Source organism: Ochlerotatus camptorhynchus, unplaced genomic scaffold (assembly GCF_037179485.1).
Source record: "Ochlerotatus camptorhynchus isolate MF236.1 unplaced genomic scaffold, CSIRO-AGI_Acam_v1.1 ptg000308l, whole genome shotgun sequence".
NCBI classification, from domain to species: domain Eukaryota; kingdom Metazoa; phylum Arthropoda; class Insecta; order Diptera; family Culicidae; genus Ochlerotatus; species Ochlerotatus camptorhynchus.
Window position 1 is genome coordinate 511302 of NW_027040796.1, and position 16097 is coordinate 527398.

At 38.8% G+C, this 16097-nt stretch overlaps 1 protein-coding gene across 1 annotated transcript; it reads right to left on the bottom strand.

The window, feature by feature from the left end:
* Window positions 1-274: 274 nt before the first annotated feature.
* AQP (aquaporin) lies at window positions 275-15732 on the bottom strand. Its single transcript, XM_065229175.1, has 4 exons — window positions 15377-15732; window positions 15185-15307; window positions 714-865; window positions 275-650 (listed from the first exon to the last, which is right to left on the bottom strand). The coding sequence occupies exons 1-4, from the start codon at window positions 15549-15551 to the stop codon at window positions 315-317; spliced, it is 786 nt and encodes a 261-aa protein (XP_065085247.1). The 5' UTR covers window positions 15552-15732; the 3' UTR covers window positions 275-314.
* Between the last annotated feature and the right edge of the window lie 365 nt (window positions 15733-16097).

Sequence of the window (16097 nt, forward strand, 5' to 3'; positions counted from 1 at the left end):
TTTTGACAGGGCCAAGGTCGCCGTTGTTCGAAGTTCGGATTTCGGATATCAAGTTGAACTCATCAGCTCAGGGTGGAAAATAATTCGGTTGATTTCGATTTTTACAATTTGCTACAATGCCTAGATTTCGGGTACGTGGTCAATTTCATTGTAACACCAGTTGGAATTCAGACATTTTGGGACGGAAATGCACATTGCGAGTTAGAAATAAATTAACATGGGGTTCGAATTTCGACATTCTGTGACTAGAATATTTTCGTGGTTGTTTTCAAGAACCGCATTCAAAACGGCACCTTCGAGCTTAGTTTACCTTCTTACTCGGCTTTAACCTTATCGGCAAGAAATAGATTTTTGAAGGTGGCGGTTTTGAACAGTGGCACCGACAGCACAGCCCCGACGCACGATCCTATCCAGTAGACGATGATGTGCTCGAGAGCGGAATTTCCGGCACAACCCCACTTCAGTGCGGTGGCCAGAACCGGATTGAAGTATCCGCCGGAATAGTTGAAAGCTGCCACGACCAAACTGGTTCCAATGAAAGAATCAATGAATGAGCCAAACTTGGCATCCTTCTCGGAGATCACCTTGGAAGCCAAACGGCAGCACAGGGTGGCCAAACCTTCGATGAAAGCTCCCAGATATAGGTTCACCTGGAACGTTGAAGAAGTTTTGTATTAGAATAACCTTAGCATTTCTTAAATAGTTCAACGAACCTTCAAATCAGCGGAGCACTCTTCGAAAGCTCTGCCCTCGTGGGTTTCAGCCAATTCGAGCCACCAGTACAGTTGAACATAACGATACACGCAGCATCCGCCCATCAGCTGAGCCCAAATCTTCAAGGCAGCTTCTCTGAAGTCCACTTCGCCTGGAATAAACAAAAAGATTTATTTATAGCAATATGGTAGAGAACTACTTCGGTCTAATCGCCCATTTTGGGTCTATCAAGCAGAAAACTTCAAATAAATACATGATTTCAGAGTTAACAAGTCAAATATGCGTTTGGTACGATTCTTTAGTTAATAAGCTACTGAACGAAGTCAATGAGAACGCGTGGTATGAAGGTTTGCACCCATCATTCCCAAAAACAAAAGAAGCGCTCCGACCGAATCAATTTTTATCTTCATCCGATAGGCCGAAGTGAATTCATTGGCGTTTCAATGGCGTTTCAATGCGCTTCGCCGAGTTTAGAATCCGTAGGCCGAGTATGGCGTCAAGAAGCAGTGTTAGACTTTTGACAATATCTCAACGATTGGTTTCTTTTTATCAAATCTTACGGTACATACGGAAAGGTAAATAAATTTGGAAGCCATCAGTTACAATAACATCCCGTATGGTGCTAAACTGCGCTAGATTAAGAAAGGCTAAGTGCGGGCTGTGCTTAATAGACTGGAAATGGGGTAGTTAACCCTATGTAATATGCGGTCATAAATCATGCTGGAGTAGGTGGGTTTGATTTCCCGTCCATTCGATAGTTTCTCCAGGACAGACTTCTGTGTCATTGTACTCGACACACAGCTATCTAACTGGTATAGATTAGAGGAAGCTGACAATCTCTTATACAGGGTGTCTACTAGGGTAGTTCTAAATATTCGTTTTGCCCCCTCAATGGATGCGAACTCATACTGCATTGGCCCTTTGAAGTTTATATGGAAATTACTATGGGAAAAGTGAACTTTTTGTTTTCATCGTTCTAGCCCTTCGATGTAATGATCTACAACACAGTCTGCTATATATAATAATGTAAATGTGTATAATTGTAAAATTTTATCAGCTGTAACTTTGCTCAAGACCTCATTTTATCAGGATAATTAGTTATTAATTAATCAATAAGATGGTATTCTTCGGACATGCTCCATAAAAAGCTCATCAGACAAAATTGGTGTGGCGCGAAGAATAGAGCAAAAAATCCTAATCAAAGTTCTAGCAACATTGTAACTGATAAAATTTCACATAAGACCAGATAGCAAACATTTCCGTAAATCATTATGGTGAAGCGGTAGGACGATGAGAAAAAAAATTCTTTTCCCATATAAAATTCGCAGGGAGAGTGCAGTATGAGTTCGCATCCAAATAATCTCAAATTTTGGGAGAACTATCAGGACCTGATTTAGAATCGATTGAGCTTGGTGGAGCAAAATCTATATTTTGAACAACCCTAGTGTCTACTCATTTATCTAAATAAGGTTCCCTCAGTTTTCCAGGTTTTTCCCGGACTTCAACGGAAAATGTACAGGTTTTTAAAGAAACATTAAAAAACGATGAAAAATATGCTATTTTGGGTAAAACAATAAATCAGACCCTGCGCTTCGATCAGAGAGCGTATAGGGCGTCGTTGTGCCAATTTGGTCGTGGCACATTTCGAGTATGAGAGAGTAATTGCAGTTAGATCAAAAGTGCCTGAGAAAAATGCAAGTACTTTCGCAGATTACCCGAATTTGCGATAGTGAAGGTATGATCACAGACAAGCAGACATAACACTCTTCAAACGTTCATCAAAATAACGGTCAATTTAAATGTTTCTTAGTTGGTAGTACTGCCACTTGTGGTGCACATAATCAATTCCCTAGCGTTTGACGTTTACACACTACAACCATCTGTTGAGTGTATTGCCCATCATAGTGTATACGACAGATGGCGGTAGGGTTTACAATGATAAATGTTCAATGTGTTGTGTCTGCTTATCTGTGATATAACATTGAGGTAACGTTAGGATAAAATCAAAACATTGAGAAATATTACGCATCACTTTCAAAAATATTTCACTTCGCAACCGATGAACCATTCTGACGTCTATATGAGTACCCAAGTAACCATATAGTCGCAATATAGCTTGTATATTCTTACTTTGCTTGAGTATGGTTAGTTGGGGAATCTGATGAAACTGTCACTTCTTGAAACTGTCACTTCTTGAAACTGTCACTTCTTGAAACTGATCCCTTTCGTATTTCTTTCATTCTCCTTTCGCACACGGAGCGCTCGGTGGACCAGCGACTTTGGACGTGATCCTCGTCCCAGATCACCATGGCAGTTCAATAACATATGGTGGACATCAAACCGATCAAAAAAGGCGGAATCATATTAGAACCAACCAACCACGGACGATCTACGGAGGAAATTGCCGGTGAAGCACGGAATGAAATACGAGAAAAAGTCCAAGGGATTTCAAAGGAAGTAATTAACGGCGGTGGAAGAGCAGAATATGGTGAAGCTGTCCAAATTTTTGTTTACAAATTAAATATCAAAATTAAACTAAATACATGCCAGGGTTGAAAAGAATATTTTCGAACCTAGAAGTGCACAGAAAAAAAATCTGAATTTTAACTATCGCATAAAATCTCCCTTCGTTTAATGTTGAGCTATACTTGGCATAAACATCTAAATCGTTTACAATCTTGCATACAATATTGCTAATTTGTGCGATATTGCGCTTAAATTTACATGAAATATCGCGTAAGTTTATGCCAAATCTAGCGTTAATTGTATGTGCGCTATATGTTGCAGAAATTTACATGAATTTTTCGAACGGTGTGTGTATGTATCACCAATATCCATTTGATAACGGTGATGCATACATGCGGGGCTTATTATAAGTGAAAGTAACCTCGGAATGGGCGTGACTCTCCAGACATTCTGAAATGGGTTGCTGAATCTGCAATAGAGCTATCACCTTCTAACTCCCGGACTAAAGCTGTCTACAATGACCATAAATGTGACATTGTAGAGATAGTTCTTGCATAATAACACTGCCGGCCAGTGGGGGTTAGAGGAAATACACACAATAACTCAAGTCACACAGACGTTTCTACGTATTGTGCATGCGACTTAAATGATGCCATGTTTTCGCTGGCAACACTTGAATTTCCAGCACTCACCGAAACAAAAAATAGCACCATCACTTTTTTTTATTATTTCAGAACAATAATTAACCATAATCTAAATTACTTCCAATAAAATGATCTGAAATAAGTGAAAGATCAAATCAGAATAAAATTATTTTGAATTTTGGGTTCATTTGCATTACAACAATAGAAAACGAAAAAAAGATTTATTTATCAAAATACAACTTCAAGGAGTACTTAGCTATGTGTGTATGAGCCATTGTTTCGGATAACTTCAATCAGTCGCGTTCTCATGGACAAAATCCGTTTTTCAAGAATTTTCTTGCTTAATTTGCTCCCAGTGTTCTCGAACTCGACGTTTGAGCATGCTTACGTTATCGAATTGTTTACCATTTTTGTAAACGCGCGAACAAGTATATAGACCAAAGGATTTGTTAAGGGATTAAGATCCGGAGAATATGCTGGCCACTCGACAACATCTATGTTTGTATCAGAAAGCCACGCCTTAGTCAGTTTTGAGTTGTGGATTGCAGCATTATCTTGTTGGAAAACAAAGTCAGGACTTATCAATTACTCGCCGTGTTCAACATTTTTATGCAATCCTCTTACTTAATTTTTGTTGAAATTCACACCAATGGAAGCTTTCCTGGAATGGAAAATGCTCTCCAAACCATCAATGTTTCACCACCAAAGTTCCTGCTCTTTTTAACATCTGGTGTCAGTGCTGATAAAAATCATTTCTTTTATACTCTTCTTCTTCTTTCCTTAATTTAACGTCGGTCTCTGTTCTGTTCGGTTTTTTTTTTTAATTTGAAGCTTAAACCAGTATGTTTCTTCACAAAAGTTATTTATTTGATGCATTTGCATAAGAGGAAAATAAAAGATTATATGGTTGTAAGCAGGGTTGCTTCCACTCACTTGCTATAAAAAAATGATTTCCTGAATTTTGAAATCATTAGATGTTATAATGATATTTTGTACTTGTTAGATACAAGAAGAAGTTGAAAGGCAAGTTTTTGACTCATAAAATCTGTCAATTTCGCTACCAGAGTGTTACAATTAGCGATTTTATGATTCGTGAGCGTTCACTCAGAGTGAGCGCTCGCGAGTCGTAAAATCGCTGATTGTGACTATCTGAAAGCAAATTTGACAGGTTTCATGTGTCAAACACTTGCCTTTCAACCTCTTCTTGTATATAACAAGTACAAAATATGATTATAACATCTATTGATTTCAAAATTCAGAAAATCATGTTTTTATAGCAAGTGAGTGGAAGCAAGCCTGGTTGTAAGCAATAAAAACAAAACAGAAAGAAAAAACCATATTTTCGACATTTTTTTTCTTTAACTTTTTATAACTCAGAACCAGTAGGCTGTGGAAATTTTACATCTTCGAAAGAGTTGGTTATTTTGTCAAGATGAACAACTTTGCACAAGACATTAAGTCTCCAAAACGCCAGAGAAAGAAGTTAGATTGTGGCGCCATCTTTGCGGAAGAGTTTTGAACTATTTGTTTATGTCAATAGATGGTCCTTATTATGATGAGAAACTTTGCCGAAGACACCAAGTCGCGGAAATGCTTCGTTTCGGTGTTATTAATTTTGCTGCGCTAGATTGCATTCCTGGCCCAGTGTGCATTGGGATGCGAAAGAAGTCACGCTTACCACTACACCTGGGACGGGACTTGAAAATCGGGTAGCGATTTCAAGCCAATTTGCTGTCAAATCCGAGTCAGTTGCTGATTGGTCGATTTGACAGTAGCAATCGTGGAATAAAAAGAACAGAGGGATCACATCAATCTGGCTGGCAGTGATGCAGGAATCAATGTTGACGTCAATGGCGTTGTTAACTGTTTATATTTGCGAAAGGAAAGTTGGAAAATAGGGTCCACGGCGTGCTTTAAGAGATGGATATTCTTGTTTGTTTCTGGTTGTTTTTATTGTGTTAAGAAAAAATGATGTACAAGGTGCTAAACTGCGGTAGAAACTCCGAATCAAATTCAAATTAAAATAGAAAAAAATATTTTGCAATCCTGGCATCATTGGTCAACTCCGTCAAACACCATGCACTAGTTTTCGACGGGCATTCATCAAAAACATTAAGAAGAGTGAGAAGCTGGATTGTCAAGTCCCGTCCCGGCACTACACCACCGGCGCCGGTTTCTTCTACACTCAAATAAGCTGAAAATGAAAGATAAACCAACTACTTACATGAATTTGAATTTTGACATGATAACATCCTCTTGATCAAGGCAACCGCTGAGTTTCGAAGTCAACAATTGTTTTTGTTCATTCAAAGATGCGTATTCATTATCGCCTGTTATGTTATCATATCAATATTCATAATCATCTTGATTATTTTCGTTTTACACAAATATACCGTTGTGGAACGTGTTATGTTGCTTTTTTCACTCAGATCGATCAAGAGGTAAACTTGCCTTCGGCTAAAAATCTATATAATAATGATTTAAAAAAAAAATCAGTTCGATGGAATATTATTGTCTTTTGCACAATTGATGATAATTATCGAGGCTTTAGACTCTGCAATGGATAATATTCAAAATATACATTTATGGCAAAACGAATATGATTTTTTTTGCTTTTTATGATCGTTTCCGATTTTGACAATTTTGGGTTGGAAACTCAATCGTTGATGAATATCAACAAACGCGTATTCCTTCGATGGACAATGAACTCATTTGTTTATTTCACTCCTAACAGCGAAGATTTTCAAAACAACCGCAATTTATCTACACTGGGTAGAAACAATAAACGAGTGCACGGGTGAACTTTTAAACCTTTCATCAAAACTTCTTTGAAATACTCCTAAGAGTAATTTTAGAATTACCGTCAGATTTTTCATTGAATTTTTTACAGAATATCTTTGGGATTATCCATCTTCTATTTGAATTCTACTTACAACTACCTTGGAGTTCTCCTTAGAATTCACTTTCAGTTCTCGTTAAAAATCTCTGAGAAAAGCCTCCACAAAATTACTTTGTAGTCAGAACTTAGTCAGAACTCTCTATGAATTCTCTTTGCAATTACCTTAGAATGCTCCACAGTATTATCCTGTAAATTCATTAAAGTTCATAAGCTTTGAAACTTTTGCATGGCCCTTAATGCATGCACTACATGGTAATAACAGCAACTCGATGATTAAAATGAGCTCGTTTGCCTAGTGGTAAACGTTTACTGAGCAGAAGACCGTGGATTCAATCCCAAGCTCCTTCGTGTTATATGATCGTTAGGACACCAATTCAGCTTATTGTTTACCAAAACGAACCCTGCTGCAAACCGAACCTTCTTACCCAACATCCCGGTGTAGAGTAAAAGTTTAGAGGACTAGTAGGATACCCAAGCATCGTCTATTGTTTCTCTGGATAATTACAGCTGATCTAGCAATAACAGAGTAGCAACCGTTATGCTGATAATCACTTTTTTTATCGATTCCAAAAGTTCCCTAGTAAATGGATTCGAATTTGCGTGAAACAAGAGGCAGACGTACCGTTCGAATGGTACCACTGTGAAAATGTAACACGCGAAGAGGGAAAATATACAACAAGAAACATAGATATAGATATATATAACAACAACATAGAACATAGGAAACATAGATATAGATATATATAATAACAACTAAAGTAAACCGGGATGAATTACCGTTATCTGGTTAAAACCCTTAACCAAAAAAACTAAAAGAAGTCAGTTAACTGCCCCTAGGTGCGGACGAGTGGTGCTGAGTCAATCGTTTTCAATTTTCAAGTTATTTATCTTGAAAAATGTTCATTTTCTTGCCTTTGCTAACATCCTCTCAGCTTGATTGACTCAATAGTTTGTTTGGACGTAAGCCTTGGTGTTGGTCCTGATAGTTGGATCAGTTTCATTACGCTCAGAGTCATGGTGCCACATCCAGAAATGTCCCAGATGTCCCCAGAGAAGAGATCAAACCTAAACTAGAAGCAATGCGATAGATCAAATCTCAACTGTTTGCGATTATATTGAAAGTCTAGTGCAACTGAAGGCACATCCGGAATTGTTTCGGCGTACTTGGGGCAAATGGCTAAAACCTATCATGAACCTGAAGCTTTCACGTTGTATATCAAAATTCAAGAATTGACAGTCTTATTGCGTGTATTTGATCATATTGGCTGCATAGTTCAAATCAACTACCTACTAAGAACTTCCAAAAATTGATTCGTACCCATTTTTCGTATTAATTTGTGTACAAGAGGAATTCGGCAAAGTATTTTCTCACGTTCTATAACAGATCAAACCAATGGCACTTTAACAATGCTTAGTAAGTTTATTTTTGATAGCTATATTAGTATTCTATACAGTTAAAACATGGTCATGCAGTACAGGGGGAATTTGGGTAAAATAGATCACAAACTCCAACGCAATCATTGTGAAGTAGGTGAATTTGATTTCCAGGCATTATTAATTTATAAAATGCTCTGTATTGCCCATCAGATCTTGAGTAACAGTAAATTATACAAGGATATGCTCAGAACAATGTTAAGATTGAGGAAAATGGGGACATCGCCGTATATGAAGCCATCACCAACCGATTTATCGTGATTTAAGGACCTTTGATAGTGGCAAATAAAAGAACTGTGTTTTGATTCAATTTTGGCCAAATTACACGAACATCACAAGTAGGGGTCGACGGGGTAACATGGCCATCCTAAGGATGACATCAGTTTTAAATGTAATAACTGCAATTAATACATTGAAACATTGTCTACGTTAGATCTTAAAGGTCTGTTAATGTAATACAATGTATGTAAAAAGGTCTGTTAATGTAATACAATGTATGTAAAATTTTGAATTTTGGGCAAGACGTGTACCCATAGCAGAAATTGTTTTTATATGATATTTTTTTTAGTTTGAAGAATTTAATTATTTAGTTTATCTAAACAAAATACCAGCACCACGTCGAAAAAATAATTTCAAATTGTAACAAACCAAACTTAAAATGGTTTGAGGGTGTGCCAATTGTTGCACAGCTAAGCACGCGCCTATTATTATTATTGTGTTGCATACCTTTAGGCGTTATCCAAATTGACAATTACATAATACAGAACCTAGGCGCCTAATACACACACGGTGTCTCTGGTAGAAAACATTCCCCCTTATTCTGCGAGTCACGTGACTCTCTCTCACCGGTGAGGTGACAATAGTCACCTCGTGTGAGGTGACTCTCCATTTGATTTACATGGAGAGTCACCTCACACGAGGTGACAATTGTCACCTCACCGGTGACAGAGAGTTACGTGACTCGCAGAATAAGGGGGATTAATATAAAAAAACAGTAGGGTAGAGAACTACTTCGGCCTAATCGCCAATTTTGGGCCTATCGAGCAGAAAACTTCAAATAAATCCATGATTTCAGAGTTAGCAAGTCAATTATGCGTTTGGTACGATACTTTAGTTTATAAGCTACGGAACGAAGTCAATGAGAACGCGTGATATGAAGGTTTGCACCCATTATTCCCAAAAACAAAAGAAGCGCTACGACCGAATCATTTTTTTATCATCATCCGATAGGCCAAAGTGAATTCATTGGCGATTCAATGGCGTTTCAATGCATTAGGCTGAGTTTAGAATCCGTAGGCCGAGTTTGGCGTCAAGAAGCAGTGTAAGACTTTTGACAATATCTCAACGATTAGTTTCTCTTTATCAAATCTTACGGTACGAACGGAAAGGCAAATAAATTTGAAAGCCATCAGTAATAATAACATTCCGTTTGGTGCTAAACTGCGCTAGATTAAGAAAAACTAAGTGCAGGTTGTGCTTAATAGGCCGGAAATGGGGTAGTTAACCCTATCGCTAAAACACTCACCAAACGAAAGCTCATGCTCTCCCCTTTCAAATGAGACTTACCTCGAAATGTTCTATCGGGGGGTCTAGAACATTTTTTTTTTCTTCAAAACATTACTTTTAAACATTTTTCCTTTGTGATTTGAATCTTATGGATATCGCATTAGTCATTTCTACGGTTATCTAGGTAGCCATGACAAATATTTAGATTTTTTTTTAAATTTGTGATATTAAAAAAGAAATGTTTCAGTTAATATTAATTTTTACTCATTGTATTCAATGGTGTACAAGGATTGCTTAAAATATAACTAAAAATAATTAACAGTTTACAAATGTCCACTATTGTACATCATTACAGCACGAAGACGCTGCCGATCACATACTTCAGAGGTTTCTGGAGCCTTGATACGATTCCATACAATTTGCAAATCGAAATGTACAGTTTCACTGGCTTGCTCACCATATTTGCTCACACCACTTCCAGTTATTTTACAAAATTTTGGGACATGGTATCGTAAAATATGGAATTTGGAGCTATTAGGTAAGCTTGCTGTAATCGACGTCTTAGAAAAGTTCTCAACCTTTTCTAGGTAATCTTCACATAGATTTTCTTGAAAAACAACCCTTGTAGACAAGATCAAATTGATCGAGTGCCTACAATATAATTTAGCATTATAAAATGGTAATTGAAATAAGGATAAGATTACTTTCAGTTCTTAGCAAGTTCAAGGTTCCATCAGATTGCAAAATATGTCGATTTTGCAGCAGTTTGAGGCAATTTTGTCCGGTTAATCCGTACTTTCTGTGACGTTGGCAGCTACTGTTACTTGCTCAATCCATAGCAGTATCTGAATCAATGGATTCCACCTTCTTGTAGATTGCATTTATAGTTCCAAGCGTAATGTGTAAGGAAGGCGGTGGACAGAGGCTTATGATTTGGTCGTCAGATTATCCGCACAGCAATGACTCATCAATATAATTGAAAAAGTTTCTCACCAGTTTATTTGCTGACCCCTGGCTTTTCCATGCCACTGACGAATATCTCCGAGAGTTCGAGACTGTGCAGCTGTATTGCAAAAAGATTATTCTTCGGTGCGGTACAATAAGAACAAGGAAATGTTGAACTGTGTCCCATTATTCCACTAAGGAGGTTGACAATGTTCAAATCCCCGGCAACAAAGCACTTGAAATTGTTCAGGTGCAAGATTTATATTTCTCGGGGACTCCAGGAGCAACTGCTAACAGTAAAAGCATTTTTAAACCAGTATCCTTGCAATGGCTTCGTGTTTCATTCAACTTGGAGTTCGTTGTTTGAGATCTTTCGATAATGGACAGAGTCACTTTAAAAGAACTGCCCCTCAACACCGATTTTACCGAACGAGCTTGTCAAATCAACGCCTCTTTTGGATATAAAGGGTGTCCACGATGAAACTGCTACACTATGAAATTGCTCTAACTTTTTAACCGTTGGGTAGAATTTAATGAAAATTTGGGTGGATTTAGTTCATAGTGCATTATTTACATCCTGCAAGTTTTAAAGTCCTGTGATCAAAACTCGCGGAAATGGAGTCGAAAGAACAGCTCGTGCGTGATAAAATCTTGCGCATTCATCACGAGAACAAGGATCTCTCGCATCGTTCCATCGCTAAAACGTTGGGAATCGCGAATTCCACGGTGTCGCGAGTGATTAAGCGGTTCGAGGAACGGTTGACCACCGATCGGAAGCCCAGAAGTGAAGGAAAAAGTATTCCGTACAACACCAAAAATCACAGCCGCGTAGTTGGGGCCTTCAACCGAAATCCGAACGCCTCCGTTAGGGATGTGGCTAAGAAGCTGCACCTGAGCCGAAGTTTTGTCCAGAAGGCCAAAACTAAGGCTGGGCTTCGAACGTTCAAGGTACAAAAGGCTCCTAATCGCGACGAGAAGCAGAACAAGTCCGCCAAAACCCGTGCCAGGAAGTTGTACCTCAACATGCTGACGAAAGTTGAATGCTGCATCATGGACGACGAAACATATGTGAAGGCCGACTTCAAACAGATCCCCGGCAACCTGTTTTTCACGGCCAAGGATAAGTTCAGCGTTCCGGAGCATGTCCGCACTCAGAAGATGTCCAAATTTGCGAAGAAATTCCTGGTTTGGCAAGCCATCTGCACGTGCGGGAAGCGGAGTGCACCTTTCGTGACCCAGGACACGATGAACGGACAGGTGTACATAAAAGAGTGCCTCCAGAAGCGGCTGCTTCCTCTCCTGAAGGCCCACAACGTCCCAACAATCTTCTGGCCGGATTTGGCCTCATGTCACTACTCCAAGGACGTGCTGAAGTGGTATGCGGACAATAAGGTCAATTTCGTGCCGAAAATGTTCAACCCTCCCAACACTCCGGAGCTCCGCCCCATCTAGAAGTACTGGGCGATTATGAAGCAGCACCTTCTTAAACGACCTAAGGTAGTGAAGACAGTCGAGGAACTGAAGAAAGTATGGGTTTACATGCAAAAAACGGTTGATTCACAGGTTGTGCAGAATCTTATGGCCGGGGTTAAGGCCAAGGTGCGGGCATTTGCGTATGTACTGTAAATAAAATACGAGTAAAATGGTAAAATGAAGTTTAATAGTTATTTCTCAATCCCTGAAAATTTGATGGCAATCGGATGAAAACTCGAATTTCGCTAATCAATTTTGTGTGTGGCAATTTCATCGTAGACACCCTTTAATATGCTCTATCAATCCTTGCACGTCGTTACAATAGACTGGCTTCAAAACCATTTCTTCACTATCGTTCAAATAGAATGCTACCTCGAAAAAGCGCTGGAGTGATTGGTTTAGGATTGTTATTTTGGAAGAGACGTTGGGGGCGATTTCGATGTCTAAGCCCCTTAGACAGGTGCTCAGTTGTAATGTCCGTCTGGTACTCAAATCACAAGTTCTTTTTATCAAAAACAAATCGTCAGCGGACAGATGTGGTTTCCTTTTCACCTGAACACCAGTAGCTATAGCGGATTTCCAGCTGGATGGTAGTCCGTGTAGATTAGAGAGCTGACCTGACCATCTCCATCCGTGGGTTTGTCCCTCATATACTTCGCAACGACAGGGTCTCCAGCATCTTGAGCGTTCTGGACAATGCCGAGCAAATTGCGCTTCGCCACAGTCTTCGTACATGTATGTCGTTTACCTTTTGCCATTTCCGAATAGCAGTATGGACATAAACTCAACTGGCACTTTTTTTCGCATTACCCGAGGAGCTGGGTCTGCCACGTTTCCCCTTGGATTTAGGTGAAATTGTCACTCTTGCAGCAATGCATATCTCGCATGCGCAAATATCAGCGTTTCGAGTGGCAACTTTTAAATTGTACTTATACTTGTACAGCGTGGTATTATCAGAATTATTCTTATTACTATACGAATAAACTGTATACGAACATGCTCGACAATTTTTTGTAGGATAATACCAACCTATCGATCTAACATCGTGAAGAAAGTGTTGTTCGATAATATCAACCACCTTTGTTGATAGTGGTTGAAGATGCAGCTTCTTCAAGCACAGTATGCACACCAACGAACGATTTTTTTCGTGACTTTTCGGTTTGATGTTTAAGTTTTTCTGTTAGAATTATATGTGTATATAGATAAACGTTTGAATATTTTTTAATTAGATAGAGCCATACTTTTTTTTCAGCAAACAACAACAAAAGTTCACTTTTTCACAAGAAACAAATACCAGTTGGTTCACAACACCACGTGCGCAGAATGCATATGACAGATAGTATTTTAGAGTCATGGCCTGCTACGATTAAATTGTATCCAAATCATAAGTTCCACTGATTTTTTTCAAACCACCCTTTGAAAAGCAAGCTTAAAAAAAAGTTCAACCGTAATTCATACCAAAATATAAAAAAAAAATGTTTCGAAGGTTAATCTCATTTGAAAGGGGAGACCATAAGCTTTCGTTTGGTAAGTGTTTTAACGATTTTTTTTTATTATTAATGTTGTTCTACCAGAGACATCGTGACAAGGAAGAGTGTTAGTTTGTTTACTAAAATGAACTATGATGATTGTATTTGGCAAGTTTTGCTATAATCAATGCTCCTCGTGTTTGTTCGCGATATTCACATCAATGATTGTTCACTTGCGTAGGAAATCAATTTGGCAAGGCATTTCTGGCCAGCATTCCGGTCGTATGAAACAGATCCAAATCTGTCCAAATCCGCCCGTATTTGTTTTGGAATTGTTTATTTTGCCATAAACTTATACACCTATACATTTCCCATCTTGATTCATGACCAGGCTTATGATCCAATTATTAAACAGTAATGTTTTCCTTTAAATTTGACATGGTTGATGTATGTATACCAAAAGATTGTTCTATAAAAGAATATTGAACATTATCCTATAAAAAATGCTGAACTTATTAAATATTAAGCTAGTTATAGCTTATTTTACAACTGAAGATTATTAGCTGGAAAATAAAAAAAATGTAAAAATCCAACAATATTTAAAATAGTATTGCCAATACCAAATACCTAAATCATATTTTTTATCATTCAGCAATTAATCAATGATTAACATGGCATCATGACCGGTAAACGTCATGATCATGGATAAATGCTGCACAGTAAACAATGTGCACTATTGGATGGTGTGCAATAATTTGCAACTTACCCTGTTGTTAATTGCCAATTGTTATTACATTGAGTTTTTTTTTTTTTTGGTAGGCAAATTTTCATCAGTTTCTTGATAGTTATTGAATACTTCTAAACAATTTTTGGAACCTCACATCTTAGGATCAATGTTAAAAAAGGTACGTTTAGGCAATTTCCAAAAAATTAGATTTTCGATGTAAACTTTACATATTGCCCAGGTGGCGATCTTGCTAATTGTGCCCCTAAATATGTATTTACTAGTAGTAAAAATAGTGTACAAAATCACTCAGAATAACGGTACATGTGTTTGGGCCAACACGTACTATGATAGCAAACTAGGTTGCATACAACACTCTGTTTTAAACAACTATGTATTAGGGGGACCCCCTTCTGGGGCCCCATCCTCCTTCCCGGGATCTCCCTTAGAGATCCCCAGAGACGAAACCGACAATGGCTGAAAGTCTCTTTAGTAAAGTAACCTAACCTAACGTACTATGAAAGATGCTTGTTCAAGTCTAAACCCATTGATTCCACTTCAATCACTCTCTGGTATAACAATTGAAACGCCGGAAATCAATTACTTCCCGGTATTGTTTAACACGCCTCCCATAAATAAATTGATTCTTTTTCTCGCACGCGCATCTCACAAAACTCGCGAAAACGTGATCTATGTTCACAGTCACTCTCACATGCTCGCTACCTATCCTCTCTCAAAATCACAACACAAGTGTCGGTTTCGAAATGCTTCTCCCAATTTGCATGATAGACATTTAAATTTACCCTTCTTGGTGAATAGTTAATCCTCACTATGAGATACATAATTTAACTTTGTATGAACTCTTCTAAAACGGTCCACGCCTGTTATGCAACAGTATCATTACACCAACCTTGCACGATCTGCTCCATATAGGTGTAGGGACATGCTGTAGCATTACCCCACTGCAATCCCCACCAAATCGTCAGCGTGAACAGGAACACCGCATAGGTGGCCACTCCAAAGTTGTCGGCAACTGGAAATAATCCATACATCAACACTACGATTACACCCGATCATAAAATGTCCACCAGAAACCGCATACCGATGATCAACTCAAAGCAACAAGCACACAGTTCCCCGGCGGCGATGGCCTCAAAGATCAGTTCCCTCACTAGGCCTTCTTTGGACAATTTGCCATTCAATCGTCGGGCAACTGCCGCGATCGCGCAGCTCAGCGCGATGAAAAACACGCTGTACCCGAGTTGTTCGATGGCCATTTCGGAACGTTACGCCGGAAACCACCGTACCGGATCCGGATAAATATTTTCACACGAAAATTTCGAATTAAAGTCGGTCCGGCAAAGATCGCCTATCGAAGCTTATTAGCACTGCAACCGCTGAGAAGCACTCGAGTAAAAATAACCCCCAGCCAAAAGTCGCGATCGCCGTGGTCACAGCGCGGTCTACTATGTGTGACTATGGTGTTGTGTGACGGGCGCATATGTTTCTGTCGTCGTCGTGTGGTGGAGACAACATTTATTTTTTGAGAGTGCGGTTCTAAAAACTCGCACATGATCAGTGCTCTCGGATCGTTCTCTCGGCAGGTTCTGGCTGCATTCCACAAGGTTTTTTTTGTTTTTTGCGTGATTGTGGGCCCATGTGAATATGTGAGCATGTAGATATGTTGTTTATGTTTGAGCCATTTGAATGTCGGAGTCATGATCTTCCACTATGACATGAGGAGAGGTACAGTCACGTGTTACTACACAATTGGCGCTTATTACTCCCATGCAGAGATGTATCGTAGTTTGCGATTGGAGCCT